At 40.1% G+C, this 25,022-nt stretch overlaps 1 protein-coding gene across 1 annotated transcript in view; it reads right to left on the minus strand.

The window, feature by feature from the left end:
* Positions 1-6,991: 6,991 nt before the first annotated feature.
* MOCOS (molybdenum cofactor sulfurase) overlaps positions 6,992-25,022 on the minus strand; it is a 237,960-nt gene continuing 219,929 nt past the window's right edge. Inside the window, exons 11-15 of the mRNA XM_075705959.1 lie at positions 21,715-21,839; positions 20,994-21,099; positions 16,845-16,971; positions 14,397-14,501; positions 6,992-7,138 (exon numbers count right to left, since the gene is read on the minus strand). Coding sequence (XP_075562074.1) covers positions 6,992-7,138; positions 14,397-14,501; positions 16,845-16,971; positions 20,994-21,099; positions 21,715-21,839 — 610 coding nt within the window. The remainder of the gene's footprint in view (positions 7,139-14,396; positions 14,502-16,844; positions 16,972-20,993; positions 21,100-21,714; positions 21,840-25,022) is intronic.

Below are 25,022 nucleotides of genomic sequence, written 5' to 3' on the forward strand. Positions count from 1 at the left end.
AAATACATGATTGCTGGCTTGTATTGTTTTTGCACTTAGAAAAAAGGTCTGGTAGGCATCCACTTGTATTTTTCACAATGTTTCATGCGTGCCTCTGATACACACAGCTCTCGATCTTGCTTGACTAATTTAACCAATTGTTTCAGTTTACCCACGCAATGAAATGTCAGATTCTCTCTTCCTCAACATATTCTTCCCTTTGCACGTGAATAGCTCCAAATTACCACGCCCTGCCAGTGGGAAAGGCATGTGACATTGAATGAATACCAAATGCCTCCATGAGGCCAGTAGAAGACAATATCAAATAGCATGAGAACTTGACAAAGTGCTTCCCTCAGATAAAACCATGCACAACTAGTTAACGAAAAGTCCTCAGAGGTCAGCAAGCTAAATTAGCAATGTCTATTGGCTTTTAATTGTTCTAAGAGTCTCTGGCCACAACATACAACTGGCATGCTACAGCACAGGCCAGCAGCGGTAGTTTTCAGGCAGTGTCCCGGGGACAAATTTTGAGCAGGGCACAGCGGAGCCGGGTCACAGTGTCTGGGGAGGGACACGGCCCCCGGTCCTGGGTCTGCCTTCCTGGGAGCTGCTCAGAGTTCAGCAAGCATATCTGTTGTAAGCTGCTCCTTAGCGTACGATGGAAGAGAGAGGGCATAAAGCTGCATTACAAAACTTCATCCTGCACTTTTACATGTCTGAGGACTCGTTCTGTGTGCAGGGACAGCAGCTGTTTGGTTGTCAGGGGGGTCTGATACAAAAGATGGGTGCCACATCCTGTGCTCCCGCAGAAAAACGGTGCATGCTTTTTTCTGAGTAGTTTCCAAGACTAAAAATAAAATAGTTTGGACTATTTAGACTTCTTGTGCTTGAATATATATATATGAGTAGATGCAAACTCTCCTAGACAACCAGTGTTTGCAAGCTGTGCCCAGCTCCTGTGGCTTAGGCCTTTTTTTCTAATTGACTGGACATTACTGAGGAACACTAGCTTTTTACAAGTACTGACTGACACATAAAGCAACTCAGACAAGAACCTTCTCTTTTCAAGTGTATTAAATCATTACATCGAGCTTCGGATAGCAAGTCAAACACAGAAATGTTGAGTTCTTGTTCCTTAAAACAGAATAAAGACAAACATTTGACATAAGACAAATTCAATTTCGTTTCAGTATTGAAGGGTTTGCTGGAAGTAACTTTTTGAATATGACAGTAAATACAAAGGCTCTGAGGATAAGCAACAGTCCAAAGCATTTGGCTAAACCAGTGAAATTACAAATATCTGATACATGACTCACTGGGAATTACATCCACGAACGATGGATACCTCCAAGGCTGTTCTCCATTTGTAGAAGTGAGTAGATGGGTTCAGCAGTGCAGGGCCTTCTGTAGTCTTCTAGTTTTGTTTTGCTTTGGGAAATAACAACTCACAAATTTTTTGACAGCTTTATCTGATTCATCTATTATAAGTACCAGAAAACAACAGCCTTGACATTAGATCATGGCTGGCTTTTCAAACACAGCCTCATGGAAACCACAGCCCTTTCAGAAAACAAAAGCTGATTTCACTTCTGGACTGAGGAACCATCGCTGCATTAACAATCCTGGCCAGAGTACTTTAATCCAGATGGGACACTTACCTCTGAAAAACAGCACAAAGCACAAGACAGGCTCAGAGACGGAATATACTCATTATCTAGGAGAAGCTGATGTTGACGTCTAGATTTGCAGTGTGTTGAGAATTATGCTTGCAAGTCTGGAACAGATCAGCTCACAGAAGAAACTGGGTTTAACATAGAAATGCACCTAATTATAGGCTATGCATGAGCCATGCAAGGCAAAAGGCTCTTCATTTGAGAGCAGTGTAATTTCAAATTTGCCATGAAACTGCTGTACTAAATCAAATTCCCTGATTTCTCACATTTCATCTTACATGGTGGGTATTTGAGAAACCCCTCCACAGTTTTAGTGGCAAACGCTACAACATGCATTTTTTTTGTTTGCCCCCTTTCCCTATCGTCTGTTCCCCAACAGCACAATTCTTGAGTATCGCTCTTCCAGGATGACTTCACTGCGCCAGCAGAGAAATGACCGGCTTGTTCTGTGACACGCATTTCTGGTATTATTACACAGAGGTTTCTAATGTACATGGCCCCGTGTCAAACCTCCCTAACATCTCTCCCTGTCTGCAGTCCTAAGTGAGTCACTTTGCTCCTTACGCAGGGCACCTGCCTATTTTCTTTTCCACTGGAAGGGACCCGCAACCGCCATCACACTGAGTGAGCAGCAAAGTAAGCTAGCTGACACAAAAGGGAGGGAAGAGTGGCCTCTTAAATGTCACCTTGCTTAAGAGGCACCTCTCTGTCGATGACTGGGCTCTCTGAATCTGATTGATGGGCCTGAGGATACCTATGTCCTTTCTTTCCTAAAAAAATTACAAACTGTGTGGCGAAAGCCCGTATATCACTGCTTTCTTTTAAACTTTGACTGTAGGAGGTGCCATTTTTCTTTTCCTCCCACATTTTTTCCTTTTCACTCTAGCCTTGCAGCTGCTGTACCTAGCAAGAAGTCAGAAACACGGGTTCATTTCCATTTCTGCTTTTGAGGATTCAAACTCGTGTTTCCCCTAATGGCCTACTCCAAAACACACTTGGGCTTTCTCCTCTAGTTTTGCTGAAGTTCCACCTTGTACTTACACGCTGGTGGCTGGAGGAAGGAGACAAGCCTCTGTAACCCACTGTCTCACATGCCCAGTGGAGAGGAGGAGCGCTCTGCCTTCTCCTCCCTTCTCCGGGGGCTGCGTCTCTGTTTTGTCCAAGTAGCTGCCTCGTGACAGCTGTATAATCAGACAGACGGGGACATACCCACATCTTTCACCTCCATAGGAGTGACCTATCTGTTGGGTTACAGAGTCACGGTCTTCTTCCCCTCCCACCCTCAAGCGAATCCAAAAGAGCATGAATGAGTAGCTCAGTCACGTGCAGATCCTGCCTCACTGTGCCCATGTCCCTCTCTCTCTGGCCCGGTGAATCACAGATCATTTCTGTGTAAACCTCATGAGAAGGGAGGGACGAGCCTTCCCTGTGATTCCCACACACACCCAGTCCTGTTAAGTCCCCAGTCTCGCCCACTGACTGATGGGTTAGGCAGTGGAGAAAGACGGTGTTGGATCCCTCCAGGCAAAGGAGAGGGAAATGAACCTTGTCTTCTCCAACACCCTTGGTGAGAGCTCCAACCTCTGGATAACAGAGGTGGCTCCAACAGGACTGCCTCTGGACATATTTTAAAGGAAACCGGTGATTATTAGTGCATTTTGTGCAGGGCCTGAGCTGAGTGTGCAACTGATGGGCATGCTGACTAGACGGACGGAGGCCGTCAGCACAACAGCTGGAGGAACACCTCACTTGTGAATCCCAGCAGCGACGAGACATCCCTTCAGTCCTGAGCCACACGCTCGCCCCGTGAGCCTGGCGATGCCTCCAAGCAGAACTTAGCATCTCATGAGCTCAAAGGTCAAGAATGAAACCACCACCAGCAGACATGTCAACCACAATATATATTTTATTGATTTCATTTCCAAGAAGGTTAAAAACCAGACTGAAGAAGAAATGCATAGCATAATCTCTACAATTTATGAACAACAATCACAGTTTTTATGCAGTCCTTCTTTTTGATTTGTGTATAATTTTGACAGAAGGGTGACCTAAAATTTTGACCATATTTTGAAGGACGCCATTGAAAGTATATAAATCATAAACTGTATCTGAATTGTCTTACTCTTATCAGAGAACAAAGAGTTCAGAGGCTTCTCCTAAAAGTGCTGATTTCTGTTCTATGATTTCAGCCTGCTGGTTATTATTAGAGCTTGTAATAATCACCATTCTTGCCTTGAGATTTGAGAAGGAGTTAAGTACCACAGAAAATGGAATGTGTCTGAATAATTCATTGTAAGGAAATATGGACTTAGTTTTCAAATATATAGAGAACTTCCTACATACAGCAGTCTGGAAATACTGTATTAAGTATATTTCTTATCCATATAAGGTAAATATGTATCTGCAATTAGTCCAAAGATTTAATTTTGCAGCAATGGGAGTACTTAGATGAAAGAGCCTGCATTCATATGAAATGGTCTTTTTTTCTGTATACCCTGAAGATTCAGAAGTCACCCCTCATAGAACATATAACCCTTCTACGTGACATACACAGTGTTTCTAAGTGTTTACGCCCTTTTCATTCCTGCAGTACCTGGGTTTGCATTATGCTAAGTTTCTTCTTTCTTTGATTTTTTTTACATTATGGGAGGGATGTTCTTTCTACAGACTTACAGCGCATGTCATTTAAAAGTGATTCTTCCTACTTCAAGATTTTCCACAGATTATTAGCACTAAGAAGAATTTGTCTTCAATGATGGGAAGACATATCAATACCGGTGGGAACACTCCACTTACTAGAAGGGAAATATTATCCTTTGTTGAGACGAGAGATTCCTTATGTCTCTTCCATCAATCTAAAGCATTGTGACATTTCCTATCACTGTAGCACAAGGATTTTCCTTCTGGGAAACGCAAAAAATATACTAATGAGTATGTTCATACATCAGAGAAAACCTTTTTTTCCCCTGTAAAATGACAAAATTATTCTTGATCTAATACTACTAATCCACAGCAGAGAGCAAGTGCAATTGTCTGTAAATAATAGGTCAAAATGACCAAGCATGACATTTTTAAAGTTCAAATCCTCTCATCCTTAGTTATCATACATTGCATTAAGGCTATTCACAAACAGTATTTGTCAAGCCACTGTGTACCAAAGTGGCTTATTTTGTAGTAAATCCAATAACAAGTGAAACAGAGCTTGCTGAGGTTTGCTTTCAATTTCCTTTTCTAACTTCTGTGCCATTTTATACAAATGACATACTGGTGAGGTGAAGAGGACAGAGCAAAGCAGCAGAGATCACCTGAAGGTCAGCATACAGCAGGTCTCTTCGTATTAAATTTGCCAGAGCTGCGCTGGCTTTCTATCCAACAAAACAATGTTCTGCATAACAGAAAGGCAAAGAGTGAAACAGTTAAGAGATTTAGATACCAGGAAACTGCTTTTCAAGGTTCCAAAAAGCCTGCTCATTACAACATCAGATAGTTGACTATTAGACAGATAAAACCCCTGCTTTTCAAAGCAGACATCAAGGAGCAGTGTTTGGGCTCTGAAGTGGAATACAACTTTCAAAACTGATCCTCAGTTTACATACATATGAAACACCTCTCTCTTTCCATGTATTTTATGGCAGGTTGTAAGAAACAGATAATGTCTCTTCTCATTTCCATTACAAAGCTCTGCTGAGAGACTAATAAGAGTCTGTTCCAGCTGAAGTGAGTAAAACCAGTTCTTCAAAAGAACAACAAAAAAAAAAAAAAAAGAAGAAACCAGTTCAAAAAAGAAGCAGAGAAAGAAAAACGACCATCTTTGAATTCTGATTCACACACTGGGCGATGTGCTTCCCTTTTCCCATTGTACGCCGCTCTGTGGTAGTCGCTCCCCTTTCAGAATGACTGTTTGACCAATTCTTTCACAAAGCCGCCTGCTCCCCTCCAGGGATATACTTAAACAACTCAAGGATTGCTTCAGCCAGAAGCACTTTCACACAGTTTGAGCCAAAATTGCCCCAAGGAAGACCTCAATCATGCTGGATGAGAGTTCTGATGGTGCTTTTAACAGGGTCAAAATTTCACTTCCCAAATGGCAATAGAGCGGCCAATCTTGGAGAATTTCCTCTTCCAGAAGGGCTTCCTGGAAGCATGAAATCGCCCTCTGGCTGGCTGGACATATGTTGGGGGTCATAAAACACCTGGCCACAATGTGTTCTGTCTTGCATTACATTGACTTTCCATGTGTTTTTTTTTTTTTTTTTTTCTATGTGGCTTGCTTTATTTATTTTTTTAATTTTCACAATAACTGATATTTCAGACTAAGTCCCAGGTTTCAGACATTTGCTCTCAGAAATCAGAAAGCTTGAGTCATATTTAGGAGAGTAAAGAACTCAAAAGCCTTCTAAGAAGGGCATTATCAAATGCATAAAGAGTGAGAAAAAAGAATATTTTGACCTGTTTGGCATGGAGAAGCATCCTAACTTTCAAGAGTTAAGTGGCCATTGCAGACCACTGAGGATGAACAAAGTTTGTATAGAAAACATACCTGTATTAGTTGAAAAATCTCAAATGAAAAAAAATGTGTCAACATCCAGAAATATGTAAGGAAACAAGTGTGTGGGAACTCATCACATAAAATAAATCAAATGGAAAAGTAGCAAATGGGAATGAGAGAAAGAAGTCGAGAACAAATGGATGAAATTGCTTCACAGCAGTGCCTTGCAAGTGGCATACTGAATCTTCATTGATCTTTGTGCCTTTTTGGCATCCTCACACACCACTTCCAAAAAGGGAGACACAGATTTCCCAATAACAGTTCCCTCTTCTCCAGTGCTTTCAGACTGCCTAGACATCACCTTCAGTTTCATTTTTTGAAAAGCCGAATGGACTCCTGCTGTCATGCCACTCTCCCACTGTTCCCCTCCTACCCACATTGTTTCTAAAATACGTCCTGCATCCTCTCTCCCAATTGTGGTTTTAACAAAGCAACAAGAGGAAGTAGTGTATTGTTGTGTTTACTTTCCTTCACTGAGATGTGGGTTTCTGACAATGATGTTGGGCTTGTTTTGGGAGTCATCCACCAGTAAGACTTGATCAAACCTGTTGCATCCTGAAGCAATTGAGCAAAATAGAGTTATGGCTGCTGTAACCTAATCACAAGCAAAAACATGTAGGTGAGCTGTAATTATTAAGGGTTCTGCCATCTGATAACATTTACAGCAAACAGAGAATTAAAAGACTTAAACCAGAAGCGAATGAGTGGAAGCTTTTTCTTTTTTTTGAATAACTGACTACTGACTTTTCCCTGGAGTTGCATATAAATCTCATCTCCACCAGAGAACCTATCCTGAACATTTTTCTTCACTGGATGTTGGGGGCTGAATTTCTGTATTCTCCTTCAGCACTGGAAGTACTTGAGACCCAACCGATAAAATGTCTGGAAAGGATGAGTGCAAGGGCTGGTTCATCAGGTATATGCCAAAGTTTGTCTGAAAAAAAACCAAAATATTTATTGAGACACAACTCATGTTAAAATAATCGGACCTAGAGATCTCACAACCCAGATATGTTTAGGAAAACAATATTGCTTTAAGAATAAGGAGGTATGTACTATCTTCATGTAATTAAGAACATTTTTAACTAATTAACTATAATAGACTGGTAAACAAAAGCTAACCCCATGCTATTCAAGAATACTTTAAGTAAGTGGATAAATAACTTAGTATTTCATGATGAGTCCCATAGTATCATATATGTAATTTACACTCCCTCCCAGGCTTGTCGTTTAATGACTATTCTGGCTTCTTGACAAATGCTGTTACTGCATTATCACAAATAAAGGCTAGGCAGCATGAGAATGCATGTATGTTCAAACAGTGAGGAAAAGTCTTGCATCTTCTAGCATGAATTATTCGCTTTGTTAACAGAACTTTGTTCTGTCTAGCCTTTGTGAATTTCCCTTCATTTGTTTTTATGAATATTTTAGTATATTTTACAGAAAATAGTCAGAAAGTTTGTTTTATCAGGACTACCACTTGTTATCTGTCACTACCTGTGAAGCCATCCTACATAAATATTAGAAATACTTAAATATGTGTCCTTGGATACTGAATAATAAGGAAAAGGGGAACAGAGTAACCACTTCACCCTCTGGAAACCTGATCTGAGCGTGTTCACTCTTAAGCATGCTGAACATTACAGTCGTAGCTATAAACAGCTGGGTGTGATCTGGAAATGTCACAGTAAGCGACTGGTGTGTTTTTGTGGTTTTGTTTTCCAACAGTGGAGAATTTAGAAATGCGCAAGAAACAGACTTGCAATCTCATGATAATGTTTTCCAAATGATTGGATAATAGTTAATTGAAGAAATATGTAAAGTAAGAAACAAAGGAATGCCAAAGACCATGTTAAATTGCTAATTGATTTGTAGACTTCAGAATGTCTTTGTTCTTCAAACTGAGGACCTTGGAAACCCAATACTAATTTTCTTGTCTTTTTTTACAGGTTTCATTAAACAGAATTTTGTTTTGGTAGGCTACAGCCAAAATGTACCAGTCGCTCTAAAGCATAAAGTAAATAAATAAGGAAATGAAATTCATTTGGTATTTCTGAAAAAATAAATTTTAAAAACAAAACTCTATTCTCCTTCTCCATTTCCTGATTACATTTACTGCCATTGCTCAGATTGATGATCCTGAAATTGAGGGAATTACATTTACAGCAGGTTTAGAAAAATATGCTAGGTAAAAGGAATTGCAATAAATCAAAAACCCAGCGTCAGCTGAATTTAAGGGACCATATTTGACAGACTAAATATGAAGGCAGTATGTTTTCTCCTGTTCTTGCACTGTATAATTAAATAAAGATACAGTAATGAGGTAACACAAACCAGCTTTTATTCTTTGAAGAATTAGCAAGAGCTAAGGCTGAGACCTACTCCCAAGTAAGAGAGATGCTGTAAAGCAGAGATCTATCCAAACACGGCCTCAGACTCTGAATTTGGGTCTTTCCATTTCATTTGTAATCCTAAACATTAAAACCAGCTCCCAAGCACAGGTTGGTTTGGCTACTGCTATTCTCTCATCTCACTGGCATTTCACATATATGGGGTATGAGCTGGACCTCACCAGGCCTATCCTGACACTTTTTGGATACCTGTGACCATAATGGTGTCAACACTGGTGGACACAGGGCAGATCCTTATGGTCAGTGTTCTAGTAGTTAATGCTGAGGAATGACTGTAGCACAGTAAGATCCCAATCCTCTAGCACAGTGACTGTGTTGGATCAACCATGATGCTAAAATGGTAAGTTAGTAACTTTTTCATTTAAAATATTAAAGTACCTAGTATTATTTTTCTGTTCTTGCTTTTCTCTTATTTGTTGACAAGCTGCGGTTTCTCTATTGGCATAAATGATGTGTTTTTCAGCCTTGTCGTTAATAGCCTGGATTTACTTCCTGTACCCTAGTGTAAAACTGACAGTTGCTATAATTTTGTTGTTTTAAAAAATCAGGCAATCATAAAAAAAATATTGTGAAATGAATATTAGTCCATGCGACACCACATTTCACACAGGAAGGAATTTTATAACTCATCTGTGTAAATGAACTTATTTGACACATGAGAAGTTTTTATTTATATTTACTGTATTGACATCTTGATTTATATTAAAACAAGACTAAAATAAATCTGGTCAGATTGTTCACTGTAGAGAATTTAATTTACCAATTTTTCTACTGTTGTCAATCATTTAGCAAGATGTTGTTTCTTAAAACACTTTAAACCATTCAGAATTATTTGAGAAAAGGCATGTGTGAATACATCTGATCTTCAGGACCTCTCAAATACTATTTTAATACTGGTCCTTAGTATTTCCCTATTCTGATTGGGCATCTAAAGTCTCACAGTATTTTTTTCAGTGCTGAGACTGGGTGATGCCTAAGGAGTTTTCAAGGTGATGGTATACTGATGGTATACCTACCTGGAATTGCTGACCTCTTTCTTTTGTGAATGTTCTTAAGACCAAAATTTAGCTTGTGATTACTAGAAGGGGATTTAATATCTTTTAAGTACATTTCCTTTTTTTTCCAATTATTACAAGTATTGACTCAGCAAATACTGGTAATAGCAAACTGCCCACCCAAGCAACCACAAAAGCTGTGCATCCTGCCATTTCAGCTCTGTTTCAAGAAAAAGATAAAATGTAGAAATTGGCCCTTCTCACATTTCACTGTTGAAAAATGAGGCTTTCAGATGCAGAGATTACAGCCTGCAGAGTTATTACAATGAACTGCATAATCTCTCTCTGCTGTTGCTACCTTTTCCTGACTTCAAGGGCATTTTATTCTGCATATAACCTCCCCAGAACACACCAAGAACTGGGCAGGGAGTGCTGAACTGCAAGTTCTGTGGCTTTATCTGCTCAGTCTTCTGATGGCAGTAGGGCCTCTTCCCATCACTCTTAAACTTCACAGGGACAAAAAACGTAAAGCTTCTTGATTAGTAAAAAGCACAACACTTCACTGCTGGGAGAAATAGGTAAAACGTACTTATTCTTGCCAACAGTGAATCATATGATAGTCATCACACTCACTTAAAAGAAGAGCTATAAAATGCTGTCATTCTTGCATGTTGTTTCAAGTACATTTACTGGATCAACAATAATATGCACTGCTTAGATATTCACTGGCAGAGAAATATCCTGGGTGCAGTATTTCCTTTTGCAAGATAGAAACCTGAGGTGCTACATCTGACAAAGGCTGAGATGAGATGCCTTCAAGCTACAGCTCCTAAACAATCAGTTAATTCAGACTAGCACTTGGTAGGGAAAATACCCTGCTAGAATGTGTAACAAGCACATATGTGATACTGCATGCCAAAACTTAGCTTTGGGTGGATGAGTTCTGGATTTTGCCCCTGGATGTAGCTCTCAGCTGCCTCCTCCCAATAGATGAATTTACCTGTTCATGTCTGCTCATTTTATTCATACAATAACGTAACCTCTCTCCCATGCAAAGGTTTGGGAGATGCAATTATTACAGCCAAATTTTTTTTTTAACGTAAAAATGTTTTATTAACTCTGGATTCACCAAAACTTACTAGTAAAGCTTTACAAAATAGGAGAGTGGAAGTACGCACTTTCAACATGCCGATTTTCCACTTTGGAAAAAAGGGAAACTTTTAATTTGGTGTCAAAACCCCCCATCTTGTTCTGTTGAAAATGTCTGGACAGCAGAGTGTTTTCCTAAGAACTGATTTTCCTTTGCTTTACCTTAAATAAATGCATTTTCCAGTTCAGCCATCAATGAGAAAAGAGAACCATATTATTTCAGAGGTCTGTTAATTACATCAATCACTGTTTGAAAATGTTCCAGGTCTTTGGATGAAAAGCATTGCATAGTGTAAAGGCCTGCATTACTATGAAAATGATGATAATGATGCGTCAGATAAGAGGCGTCGTTTGCTATCCTTGCTAACGTTTTGGTAAGCAATCCAAAGGCACGGTGTCTAATTCTGCAGGGAAAGCAGCTCTCCCAAAGCACAATGAGATACATAAGGGAGGATCAACAGCCTGCAGGAAAAAACACAAGCCTTTTGGTGTATGAGGGCATGTGCAAACATAATGGATTTCCCTTGATGTACCGCTATCCATACGTTTACGCTGGGGCAGACTGCTAAAGCAATTCACTTTGCTACCTTAACAGCAAGTCCTAGCTTATAGCACTGCTGCAAATCTACCCACAGGGCTTCCGCTATTCTTAGCATTAAACTGCATCTGCAAAACACAGAAGACGGGCAAGAATTCAGTGCTCTCTCCTTTCTGTCTATGTGTGTTTTGCATGAGGTGGTGACGCATGTGAAACAGTGTGTGGCTATTTTTATGCTATTTGCTTAATGCAGCTATCTAGTCTTTCGTAGGCTCCTGCAGAAAGAGAGAGTTCTGTCACAGAAGGAGCGCTCATTTTTCCTTTTCAGTCAAAAATTACAGAAGGAATCTTTAATGAGGGTTTCTTCAGAACTGATGGCAGCAGAGCTCACGTTCGCTTTGTAGAGGTGTCTGCATTTTATTTCAAACAATGTGATAAAAGGTTTCAGAAAAAGTAGCTGGCTAGGCTTCAGCACCCTGCTTTACATTTTTCAGGAAACATGCAAATTGCTTGTGTGGCTAATTACAGTAGCTGGTTCTGACTTTCAGCTGCAATCCATCTACGCAAAGTCTCAATCTTTCAACTTGGAGCACCCTGTTCTCAGAGGGATGGAGAAAATATGGTTTCAGAAATAAATATCGAACCACCTCTTACAAGCCTTACTTTATTTAGCTCATTATTGAAGTTCATTGGCAGTGCTGTCATTTGGGCTACCAGTTTGATAAAGTTTGATATATTTTTCCAGGCTGGCATTCTTGGAAAAACAAAACAAAATGGTAAATATTGACATCTGGCTCTCCTGTTAAGCATTCAGGATTTGCTATCCGTTCGTATGCGCAGTATCTTTAATGTTTTGGAAATCAAGCAAGTACAACAGCCTTTCAAAAATATCAGTTCCCTTCTACTGGGAAATGAGCTTAAATCTGATTTTGCTGCATTTGTTTTTTGTAGTTTGAATCGCATTATTGACAGCTGGGAACAAACACTGCTAAATTCCTTCACTGAATCTGTATCTGATAAAAAAAGAAATGACTCCTTAACAGAAAAGCACATGCTAGAGACATGAGTCACCAAAGGATTAGCTCTGCAATTTAACACAGTCACATGAACTCGATGTTCTTTCTCTCTCCCCACTGTGAACTGTGAAAGGTTTGGATCAACGTCCTCTGCTAGGTCTGCTTAGCACACTGAAGACGCCATAGTCCTCGGGTACTACTCACTGATAACCAGCTGGTGACCATCACCCCACAGATGGCTTGCAGGAGGGATGGGCTCTGAGGTCTTCTCAGACCAGTTCGGGCAAAACTACCAGTTCAAACTATCTCTTTCAGCTGTCACGCTAACCCAAAGGACTTGGCCTTATGCAGAGCAGGGCATGCTCACAAGATCCCATCTGCCAGCAGCGCTGAAGGCTGGGAAAAATAAAAAAAGCTGAAGGCCCGGTTCTTTGCAGCATGAATATCGTTGCACAGCTGAGGGAAGCAGAGCACTCCCCGCTGTCAATAGCAGCGCTGTGCTCTGCAGCGCCTCGCCTTGCCGTGCGTCTTTTATCTGGCGCCAGGCTCTTCTCAAGAGGCTGGATTGCTCTCTTTGCCTTAGTTCTGTTCGAACGAGTTACTTGGTTCTAGAAGTGCTGGTATCAAGAAAATCTTTGCATTGCTGAGTTAATCAGAATGAAAGAAAAGCTCACCTTTGCTGTGGGAAACACGCTGAAGATGCTTTGCCTCTCCTGAGAATCTGTGCCCCGGGTAAGGTTTTGTTGCCATTTGAGAAAGACCGTAAATACAGAGTGCTTGCTTTCTACAGAGGATTCAAGTCATAATCCAGTAAAACCCCCATGGGAAGAGAAAGTCCTCTACATACCGCAGCCCATGGGGCAGCTGGGCAGCATCCCTGCCCAGAGTGCCAGAACACGCTCTAAAGTGTCCCAGATGTTCCAGCTGTGGCCCACCATTACCTGGAGAGGGCTCTTGTCCCCAGGCTACCCACCATGGCCAGGAGCTCACCTCACAAAGGCACACGTGCTGTGGCGATCTGGATGCCAGAGCCTGCTGTGCAACCCTAAGTCATCTCAGGTCAGCGGGAAGCTGTGCCTAAACAGCCAGCCCCTGCCTGCTCGCCTCTCCCCCGTCTCACTCTGTACCAGGCGGCTGGCTTCGAGAAGGAGCTGGCGGAGCTATTCACCAAGGATAACATTGATTGAAAATGCAGCCCTTTGTTTGCTTAATGAGTCACTGAGACGAATCAATTTATTATTTTTTTTCCACACAAAGGATGCATTATTTGTAACTTGTTTGTGCATTGTTTGGGTGAATAATTTTCAACCTATTTGTTACTGCTTTGCCTCTGTGCTGTGCCCAGCCTCTAGTGTTTGGCTGGTATTGGCGAGGCTTCTGAGCCCTGACTGGCTAACGAACTTTTACAACAGAAGTGTAATGAACAGGAAGCAATGAATTTAGGGTAAGGATTTTCAGCTAAATAAATACTTCTGAGGAGATCTGTGTAGCTTGTGGGATGCCAAACTGTCTAGCCATCGTCTGAGCACTCTCAATTCCAAGAAGCAATGCAACCTTAGGAGGCAGGACTCCAAACAGATGCCTGTATTTCACGCTTATTCTCTAGTCACTTTCTTAATCAATTACTCCCCACTTGGACTATATTCACATCTGCTCTGCTTTTCCTGCTAAGTAGTTTCTCACAATAAGAATAAAGTTTAGTCTTATGAGCTAACTGTATCGTTTCAAACACTTTCTGATTTTTATGCAGATTTCTCTTCTTGAATGACATCAGCGCATCAGCTTGTGTTTTTCAAGACCAAAATAAACACACTGTAAAGCAGTACGTACTGAATAAAAGCAAGCACAGTAAAAAATAATGCCTGTTAATAGTCGATTTCTGAATAAAAAACATGTTGAGCATTTTAGGGAAATAAACCATCTCATATCTGGGTTGTAAGTGCATCCTCTTTTTACTGAAAAAACAAATGTTAACAATTAGCCTAACAACCCAATCATGAATATTCTCTGGGCAGATATTTCACTATGCATGAATGAAGTCACTACATCTTTCTATACAGCTATTTTGGAGTACTGTACTGACCTTTCTACCTCTGGCAGCAGACAGAGACTGCAGAAATTCTTTGTTTCGGTCCCCAGACTGTTGATCAATGCAGATTATTTGACATCTGCTACACGGACCCACAACCTGAAATTTCAGTTAAAGAAGGTTCACAGCTGTATATCAAAGCAGTACAACACAGAACAGTACAAGCTTCTGACCATCATAATATCTTAAAAACATATATTTCACATACTTTGCCTTTGTTCTTTTATGCTTTAATTATGTAAGAAGTTAGGCGTGTTCATCTAATGTAGGTACATTTTCACAGGTCTACTTGTGAAGGTCTCAGTGATTTTTTAATTCACTTTTTCTTTTCCGTTCTTTTTTCAGGAAAACTTTCCCAGAGACACAATCTGAGAAATCAAAAACATTTACATATTTGTATTTCCTGATGGCTTCACTTTATCTACGGGCTGGCAGGGCTACTTGCCCAAAGGGGAACTGAACACAAAATTAAGCTAGTGCCTCAGGATTTAACCCAAGGAGGATTTTCTTGGAGTTAAACTAACAGGGTTTGGTTTACATTGTTTCAGTGCAGCTGAAATACACAATATTCCCCATTCTTTCTTATAGGCATAGCACTTGTAGATAATGAGAATGCAAGATGTGAATCTTCAAAGTTTATATAATCAGAAGGAATAATGAGAACTTCTACTGTAACATCATACAGAGCACAGTTCTTAAACTTAATTCTTGTTTGAACTAGGGTGTGTTTTTAGGGAAAAAAACCTGCAATTAATTTCTTCTTACCTTTTAAAGCATTAAAATTAAGAAGGAAGACATGTTCTGGTTTCCCTTAATATTGCAACCCTAACTTTAGCAAAGCTGAATGTTATAGAAACTGTCTTAACAGTGTCTCAATATACACATTCTACTTTTGTAAAACGTGTCATAAATTTCAAATAGGGCAAATAATTAAACCCGACACTGCAAACATTTTTATATGCTGATCTGAAGAGCTATTTCAGTTCCTTTGAGGTACATCTAGAACTGCTTGTACAACTCTTCAGTGTAATCATCAAAACCATACATTTGTCTCAGCTTTTTCAGATTATGATTTTCCACAGCTTTAGTATTTTATTAAAAGAACAAGAAAACAAGACAGAGGAGGAGATACTTTTCCCTGCTTTGCTTTGTTCAACAGCTTCTTCTACCATTTTCCTGGCATCAAGTACTGTTAACATAATTTCTACTGTTACTACATAAGTAACTGAATAAGGACCTAGCAGAGACTGGAAAAGACAATGCATGTTGCATAAGCCTTTCTATTTTCAGCTTGCATTCCTAAAGTATTTCAATGCCAGAAACAGGAATGCCTTTTTATTCTGTAGTTTTACAGTATCTTCCACAACAGGATCCTGAGCTGAGATCCTTAGTGCAACTCCAGCCTCCAACAAGCTATACACCCAGGATTTTGTCCTCATCTCCTACCTAAAGAAATTTTTCCTTGATTTTCTGTAACTCATATTGCAGCTTACTGATCCAAGTACACATAAGGAGAGAGCAGATAAGTCATAATTTCCATCCTTACTGAAAAAAAGGCCTCTCCATTTCTTAGAGTATGCTGACCAGAAAGAAATAGGAGTGATGTCTACCACAGCTTCTAGATCTGACCTTAGCACTTCTGTTATTCACACCTTCATTATTATCCCTAAGAAAACAACAAATAAGCAACTTTTACATCCTAAGGAATGCACTTTCAAATACATATTTCATATTTAAGGACCAGACAAATCCAACAGAACATGTAATACATGTGTGCATCATTTCTTTAGGTTTCACGTGTAGCTTCTTCATGGATTCTTTGTTGAAGTTTTTCTCAAAAGAATGTATTTGCCAACAAAGTCTAACTCTTCATCATCTTCAGTACAGTACAAAGCACATTATCTTGTTAGATATGACACGAATCATAACATACGAAAAAAGCCTACCAGGCTAGACTTAGAAACATCTTGAATGGAGATGGAGACAAAATGTATACAACAGAGGGCAACAGACAGCAGTCGCTTGCTTGTATTCATGCCCTGTCTTTTGGCAGTCAGTTGCTAGATGTGCAGCAATCTGAGGTTACATTGGACTATTATGCTTAACAGCAACCAGTATTCTCTCGTGACATGCTGGCTAAATATTTGCTGTAAACTACCTCAAAACAGTGACTCTTTTTCCGCTCAGTTGGATAGAGGTGGGAAATTTTATGAATTATGAAAGAAAAAAAAAGGTGTGGAGAAATATGTCAAAACCCCTCAATATTGAAACGTTTGCCACAGGTCACAGCATGTTTGGTTTTTTTAACACACTTTATAAATTTCATCTGCACAAACTGTGCTGCCCATGTTCCAGTCAAAGCCTTGCAAACATTTCTCTGTCTCCAGGGGTCAAAATGCTTTGTAATAGACTGGGACTAGGACAAGGGAGATGAGTTCGCACCTGGAATCGCAGAGCACCTATTGAAATCTCAGCCCACTCTTCTTCTTCAAAGGCCTCTGGTGCACTGATGATAATGTTGGCACGGAAACGACGGATTAATTCCTCTATTTCCAATGGCTCTTCCAATCTGTCTCACAGAGTTGACAGAGAGAAAAAAAAAAAGGTTTATTAGCCAGTTCTGCACCAGATATTTGTGCTGTAAGAATCTAGTGGCTAATATGATTCAGCAAATATTTCTCCAGAATAACCTGGACCAAGTTTTATTACAAAGGCTATGAAAATGGCACAAGGTATTTAACTATAATTTGTACATCTTCAAATATAATTTGTAATCCTTCGACTGTAACTTGTAATCCTCTAGGTGGCTTCTTCAGAGGTGTAACCTGGAACTGTGAAGTAGGTATGAAAGCATGTAGACAGGCGATTGCGAGCAATGCATATGAGAAAATTCCTTATTAGTTATCATATGTAAGGCTAATGGTAACAAATGAAAAGATCTTTTGAGTTAGCAATCATTTGACTTGTTAAATGCTTCTAAAAAGAAGGCAAACAGAAACTTACTCTGCACATGCTGCAGTGGCAAAAGGGACAAAACCAGCAGATGCTGAAGGTGAGAAAGACCAGTAAAGGCATTTTATGAGAGAATATATTCCTCATATTATTATTATTTGCCTTTGGGATGCAGCAGATTGCACCAAATGATAGGTGTTTTGAAAAAAATTAATCTCTGTATGGTGATATCTCCACCTTTTTACAAGCATTTGAACTGCCAGAGTGTAGATTTGTGTCAGTGCAGAAAACATATATGAGGCAGACAGAGCAGCAGACTGCATACAAATATCAGAAATCTGGCTGTACCTTTGAATTGTCATTCTTCACTCTCCTTCTAAAGGAGAACCCTACCAATACCAGAAAAAAAGACAGCCCTAAAATTTGCAAGGGAGTTCTCTCAGTGCCGTTGGTAGTGGGGAAGAGCATTTCTTTTTGCATTAGCTATTATGGACATGAACAACTTTTGACACTCCATCAGCTGTGGCCTGACAACTTTGGGATATGACACCCTAGAGCAGAGGCAGAAACCTGGGTAAGCAGTGAAAAGAGAAGTTTCTGTCCTGGTAAAAAAAAATTTAAAAAAGTAAGGGCATACAGTTTAAAATGTGTTTTAGTTAAAATGAGGAAAAACATGCAAAATCAAAGTACAGGGAAAACTGTTCACATCAAGCAGTCTTGGCAGAAGATGCCTGTTAGGTGAAAAAAAGAGCTTGATTTCATTTAGTCTGGAAGATCTTCTTTAGCAGATAAATGTGCATAAGGATAAACTGCCTGTGCCAACTTTCAGTCAAACCACACAAGCCCTGTTCCATCGAGCCTTCGCTGTTCACAAGGGCTCCAGCAGCCTGGGGGTAGAAAGTGGGATGGGAAGCTGAAGGGCTACAGGTTTTCCCTCGAGATCCCACAAGCAATCCCATGGCTGAGACACAATTCATAATGATTGCAGGAGATAGGAGCCAACAGGAAGTGTAAACTATGCCGACACTCAGACAGACAGGGAGGAAACCAGCAGTCAGTCATGGACAAGTTCAGTTATGCTGTGGTGCTTCCTAGCTTTGCTGTGGGCTCTTGGAGCTTGGACGCTGCGTAGCATCTAGTTTTGAATGCATTTCGTGACATATCAGGGCTTGCCACCCCAGCCGGTACCACTGGGGGCATCAAAAGCCCCAGTAACCTCAGAGCTGGGCCTGTAGTGTCCTGAGCCAGCTGCTGAAACCTATTTGTAGTTTCTACTGTTTTATCCCTTGCTGCTGATCCTCCAAGACTGCAATGCCCCTACTCCTAGTCTCTCCGCCTTCAACCTGCTGAGGCTTGCCTCCAAGATACCTTACCTCTCCTGCACCTAGCCCCAGCCCTCAGAACTGCTTCTAATTACTTGGCAGCGTGTAGCTGAGTAAATGCCCATCGTTCGCATCCCCCTCAAAACATGCATCTGCTGGATGGAGTGACAGGCACCTTCATCCTGCAAATCTCAGCCAGGATCTGTTGTGAAAACCAGTGCATTTTGCCAAAGCCAGCCTGGGTACTTTGGACTTTTCACAGCAGTGGGCCCTGCAATCCAGAACGCATTACATATGTTTAACAGGCAAATTTGAAAATGAGTATTTGCATCTTCAGGGGCATATTTCTAGGAAGAACATTTGAGCATAAGGCCAGGTCATGGGGGTTTTCATGGAAGTGACCTATAAAGGCAACACCAGAGAGGCGGATGTCTCCATATCCATATAGCTCTCCAACTTCTAATTTTTAATTAAATTGCTGTTTCTGTTTTAGATCACCTCTCAAGAGCGAAGTGCAAACTGCAAGGTTAATTTTTACTTACAGAAGATACAAAGAGAAATTATTAAAACTCAATTGAAGATTAAAATCATTTTATAAATCTTAGCTGGTTTCCATTAAACAAAAACAAACTCACATGCCAAGAAGCTAAATAATACTTTCTAAAAAAGAAAAACATTTAATAAAGACTTATATGTGCAGATTCTAGAAAGTACATTGCACAGTTCAGTATTTGGAAAGTTTGTACACCATGATTTAGTAACAGCGCAAAATGATGATGCGGTATATCTGTACATTTCCCCAGCATCCTTAGAAAGCACTGCATGACAAAATAGGGAAGAGTTTTCCAACTTGTGCTGCAGAGTGGGAAGCAAGATACTTCTCAGGCATCACGGCAGCTCCAGTCACATCTGGAGTTTCCTTTGAAGAAAAGGAGATTACAAGCCTAGTTGTACTGGAAGATATTAGGCACAAAATCAGTGGATCCTCTGACATTGGACATTTTACTGAAGTTCCCTGTCCTCCTTCATCCTCACCTCCTGCTCCCTCTAGTGCTTTACTCCTCTTCTTTGCACTCAGATCCCATGTCTGGAAGGTTCCTCACTGGGTCTCACCATGGAAAAAGCCCAGTCTGAGTAAGGGATGCCTGCAAGTGTTCTCCCAAGGAGATGTAACTGAGCCAGTCAAGCCTCAAAAGAAGGCATTAACTATCACTGAGGACGGGTAGTCGAATCGGCTGAGAGATGGACTGACTGAAACCTTTTCCAGGCCTTTTTCCCAGAGGAGCACTGCCATGATATGCTAAAATTGCTCAACTGTCTTCTCCTGAAGAAAGAAAACCCTCAGGCAATGCAAGCTCCAGTGGTCTGTAGTGATGCTTCACTCAGTCACTGGTTTTAAATCCTGAAGCTATATACGTATCCTCCTACAGGTATATATATCTCTGTATATATATGTGTGTGTATATATATATAAACAACTATATATATATATATATATATTCCTCCTCAAAACAGGAATTTCAATGCAGAGCACATGTTTGGTGGGTGACTAAGAGGAGAAAAAATTATTCCAAGCAGAGGCAGGGAAGTTTGGTGAGACAGGAGAAGGGGTCTCAGAGACAAATGCCAGGGCTGTGGGAGGCACAGCTATGATGGAGGCCTTGGGGGCAGATTTTCTGTGGAATCTGAGCCTGTCCTACTTATATTCAAGAAACAGCAACTTTCTATTGTCAGCAATATGAAAATTTAGTTGGTAATGGGTACCTTAGCTTTGAACTGTAGGCTGGCTCAATGTTTCATTTGCTGCTTGTATCTCCCACTTTTGTACAAGTAAAGCTAAATTCAATTAAGAAATGAGAATAATCCAGTCCTGCAAGTAGTTTTAAAATATTTCTGTTGTGAATGTTTGCTATAAATCTTAATCCTTTCCACAGGAAAGAAATAGATCAGCAAGTAGCAAGATTTTGTATGTTCACCTGCCGGATTATTTATGTTGAGAAAACCTAATTATCCTTGTTTTCCCACAAATAGAAGTTGGCTGGTTCCCAATAGTCTCCTGCCACCAAATCATTTGACAAGAATTTTGTTTAAGTTTTCCTAAAGATGACTGGCAGAAAGATTATGTTCAAGCATTTAATCCAAATTTTCAGAAGCCACACAGGAATGAGTAATTATATCAGTTTAATACCCATATATTTGTTGAACATTGAAAAGTAACCATCTCTAAATTTCCAGATAAAACAGTTATATTGGCATCTTATGGCAAGATTCGGGAATCCAAGACTGCTGAGAGACATTTGAGACAGAAGGATCTTACCTTGCAGAAATATGTTCTTTTAGCTGCAGAATGCTCGCCACATTTATCAGGAGGTATTGTGCTTCATTCACAAGAGAGAGTGAGATGTTTGTAGCAGATGCCAGACCTAAAAAAATGAATCCAACATTCTAACATGATTGTTAAAAATCAGGAAGATTATACTACTACTTTCACCTCATCTCCTTTGACCACTTAGTCATTCTCATTAAAAAATTATTCATTCGGCTCCAGACACTAAGGAAAGATTCCAAGAATCCCCTCAAACCTGTAAATGATAATGATGCAATGCATTTAGAAACTGAGATAGAGCTGAGATTTTACCAAATTTGTAAAACAATTTACAAGAGCAATATCTATGGATTTTTGATGCTCTTTCCATTTGATCCTTTTTTATAATGAAACTTAGTCTAAGAATAAATTCTTTGTTTATAGATTTTTCATGATCATTTTTCAAAATGATCATTGAGTTTCCAGACAAAATCATGGTCATAATGATAAAAAAACCCCAGATTGGTGTATCTGTACATTTTCACCAAATGTAACAAGTAGAAGGGCAGCATAAAGATAGTTTGGGTATAAATATACCCTTTGAACCCTACTAGATCTGTACTGAATGACTCCTTCACCCTTTATCAGGGTAATTATATAGTCAGTATGAAGTGCACGAGCCTGATGTTTACTAAGTGAGGAATCACAAATATTTTTAAGGATGACAACATACCTTTTGCATTTTTCTGATGTGACCCGTTTTTCATGTCTGAGCTTTGTCTTATCAAGCGACATGGGCGACCAAGAAACAAAGAGAACCAGTCAGCAAGTCTTTCTCCACAGTCATACGTTTTTACCCTGTTATGAGAGAAGAGGGACTTAGCAGAATTTCATTGCCCAAACATTAATTTGCAAAACTGAAGACGAATTACAAAGATGTTTATTCTCCTTCCTCCAATACAAAATACAAAATCTGTATTCTCTGATGAGTGATAAAGCAGATATGTGAATTTCTGCATAATTTTATCTCCCAATTTCCTCAACTTTGCTCTGTTAGTCTTGAAGTTAATATTCACGGGATCTAATTTAGTTTTATACAGAAAATTACTGTGGAATAAAGGATTAAATAATTGTAACTGGTACCCCATATTACAAAGTACAATACGGTATTATGAAAAAGTTATTCTCTGGTCTGTGCTTTTTACTAAACCAAAGAGGATTAATCTGAGTTGAATTTAAGATTGCCCCACTGTGCCACACTGTATTTAATTTTTAATGATCCCATCAGGTACAATGATGTTACTTCCCTAATTTAATTCATGTTAGTACACACATTCCACATTAAAACTATGGCTCCACTAGCAGAGCCCAAGTATCTCTCTATCTAAAGATGGTTTCCATTACTAGTAAACTGTCTAGTGAGTTATGCAATTTAGCTTCTTTACCTGGATATAACCTTTCCTAAAAGGATCCTGAGATCACCTCTCTTTGTTCAGGAAGGGCACAGATCAGACCACTGGGAAGTGATCCTATTTGCCATTAGATTCCTCAGCCCTGAGTAATCTTAACTTCAATATTAAATTATTTATCTGGGTTCCCCTCACAGGTAACAGAAAGCCCTAAGTAGTTCCCATCTGTATTAGACCTCAGGATGGGATGACTCTTACTCAGGGAGTATTTAACTCTCTTTATTGACTACAAAGGGAGATTTGACTGACATCTAACTTTTAAATGGCATAAACAGATAAGAGAAATGCAAATTCTCATGCTGATCTAGGCAGGGTTCTTGTAGTAAGGAAAGCGAGGTAGCAGTGGTCCTATGCTCACTTTTTTGTCCTATCCAGCCAAAGAAGCTGATCTGCATGAAGACCACCTGCTCCGTGAAACAAGAAAACAGCTCCTCAGAGCAAAAGCCGCTAAGCCCTAGGATTGAGAGAAGCAGCTTGCCTTTACGAAATGCTTTGTAGGTTCAGCTGAATTACACAGGTAGAAAGCCAGGACAAGTGAAATCAAAGAGATTTTATAATCCGGCAAGGATCAGATATCTCTTCAGCGATTGTTCTGAATTTTGACTGTGGTGCAGCTCTGCATCCCTCTCCCCACTCTGAGACTGGACTGATGCCAACCACAGCTGCATCTAGCCAGCAATGTCCTAGAGCTGAAATGAAACTGGTATTATGAGATGCAGGCACTGTGGAATGAAACAGGGGCCAAAAGGTGAGACTTCACATGAGATTCTACAGTCTGAGCTGAGCAGTCTTGTGTCCTTGCTGGTCTCTGTGTTAGGGAGAAGGCTGCTAATGAGAAGGCATGAATCTTCCATGGTAACAGTATAGGCGAAACAAATTCCCCAAATATTTTTTCCCACCCAAACAGAGGTGTTAGGGGCATTTAAATTCTCTCCTGAGGCAATTACCTCTAGCAGCCTGATACTTTATAAATCAGAATCAAAGTTTTGCCCTCTTTTTTTATTTGCTTACCATTTTGAGTCACAGTGGCTGAATTAGAGACACACAGCAGTCCTAGTATTTCATCAGATGTCACTGTGTAGTTTTTGTATTCCAAGACTCCTATGTTTTCAAATCGCTTTCCCTTATCCTCAGACCATTTTCTGAGCAAGTACCATCAAGGTCTTATTCAAAGTCCTTCTGTTGTAGCTCAATTCTGCTCATTTTCTGCTTATGTTTATTTTTGTTGAGTATTACTTTACTCCTGTCAGCATTACATTTCATTTGGCACATGTCAGGCAATTTATAAAGGAGGGCCTAGTTCTCTCAGATTTTACTTGCTGTTTGCCTTGAGTTCCCCACTTATCTTCTTACTATGTCATTTAGCTTCAGTGCGTTACAGCTGGTCCCTCTAGCTAGGTAATTTATAGAACAAGAAACAAGGACAGTTGAAGTCTGAATATTGATCCCAAGAGACATAATACATACATTTACGCACAGCAGGCTCAGTTCACCTTGTTTTTAACTATGCCTTTGTTGTCTTCTACCACTGATACCCTTCCTTTGATCTCTTTGATATTGTGGCCTGTCAAAGAGGAGGCTGTAGAGTAGAGTAGAGCACTCAGTAGAGCACTAACCTTGAGCATTTAGGGTCTTCTACAACATCAATAACCTTAACATCACTAGCTTCTACTTGCATCTGTCCATTGTTAGATAGATTTCTAGAAAGCCATGTCCCTCAGATGTGAGCAGCATGTGCTGATGGACAACCCCTGCTGAGATGAAGGCTAACACTGATAAATTGCTTCACAAGGGAAACTTGGGCTCATTAAACTTTCGTGGCTGCTGTGAAATTAAACTTCCTAACACGACTGTTTGCAGATTCTAAATCATGCGCTTTCCCCAGCCAACTCAGTGTAAATTCAGAGTAACTGCCTAAGCCAACACAACTGGATGAAATCACAGTGTCAGAGAGCAGAATTAATAAGCGGAAAATGCTTTCAGTAGGGGTTTCTTTTGAATAAAAGCCTTTTAACAAAGACTTTTGGTCCCACTGCTCACCTCAGCCATTTCGCAGAAAAGACCCCAGACCACAAATTAACTCCTGTCCTCCTGCAAAGCACTGTTTTGCTCTTATTTCCATTTTTTGGCCCCGGAGGCTCCCCTGCTAAAACACGGGAACCTGGCATCAGCGCTGTTGGATCTCTGAGCAGTTTGGGAGCCTCGTCAACGTTGTCCACTCAGTCTGCCTTACTTTCTGCCTTGTTTATTTGCTAATCACAGCCCACTGTGCAATTTGTCTTGCATCTCCCCTTTCTTTGTCATTCCATCCTTTTCTTCCTGCTCAGAACTTGAAGCAGTTTCCCATGAAAATTTCCTATTTCATACATTAAAAATGACACAGTCAGTGACATGAAAGACAAGCTACAATAAATAGTATGGCAGCCAATTATATGCACACAGACAGACAGATAACCTAAGCTGTTTTACAGCCTGTAATAGATGGGCTAACCATAGGGAGGCTAAGGATGAGTCAACGCTAAGGGAAGTGGGACAGATGGTTAAAACAAATGACTCGTGCGTAAATTCCACT

The sequence above is a fragment of the Pelecanus crispus genome, chromosome 2 (assembly GCF_030463565.1).
Source record: "Pelecanus crispus isolate bPelCri1 chromosome 2, bPelCri1.pri, whole genome shotgun sequence".
NCBI classification, from domain to species: Eukaryota; Metazoa; Chordata; class Aves; order Pelecaniformes; family Pelecanidae; genus Pelecanus; species Pelecanus crispus.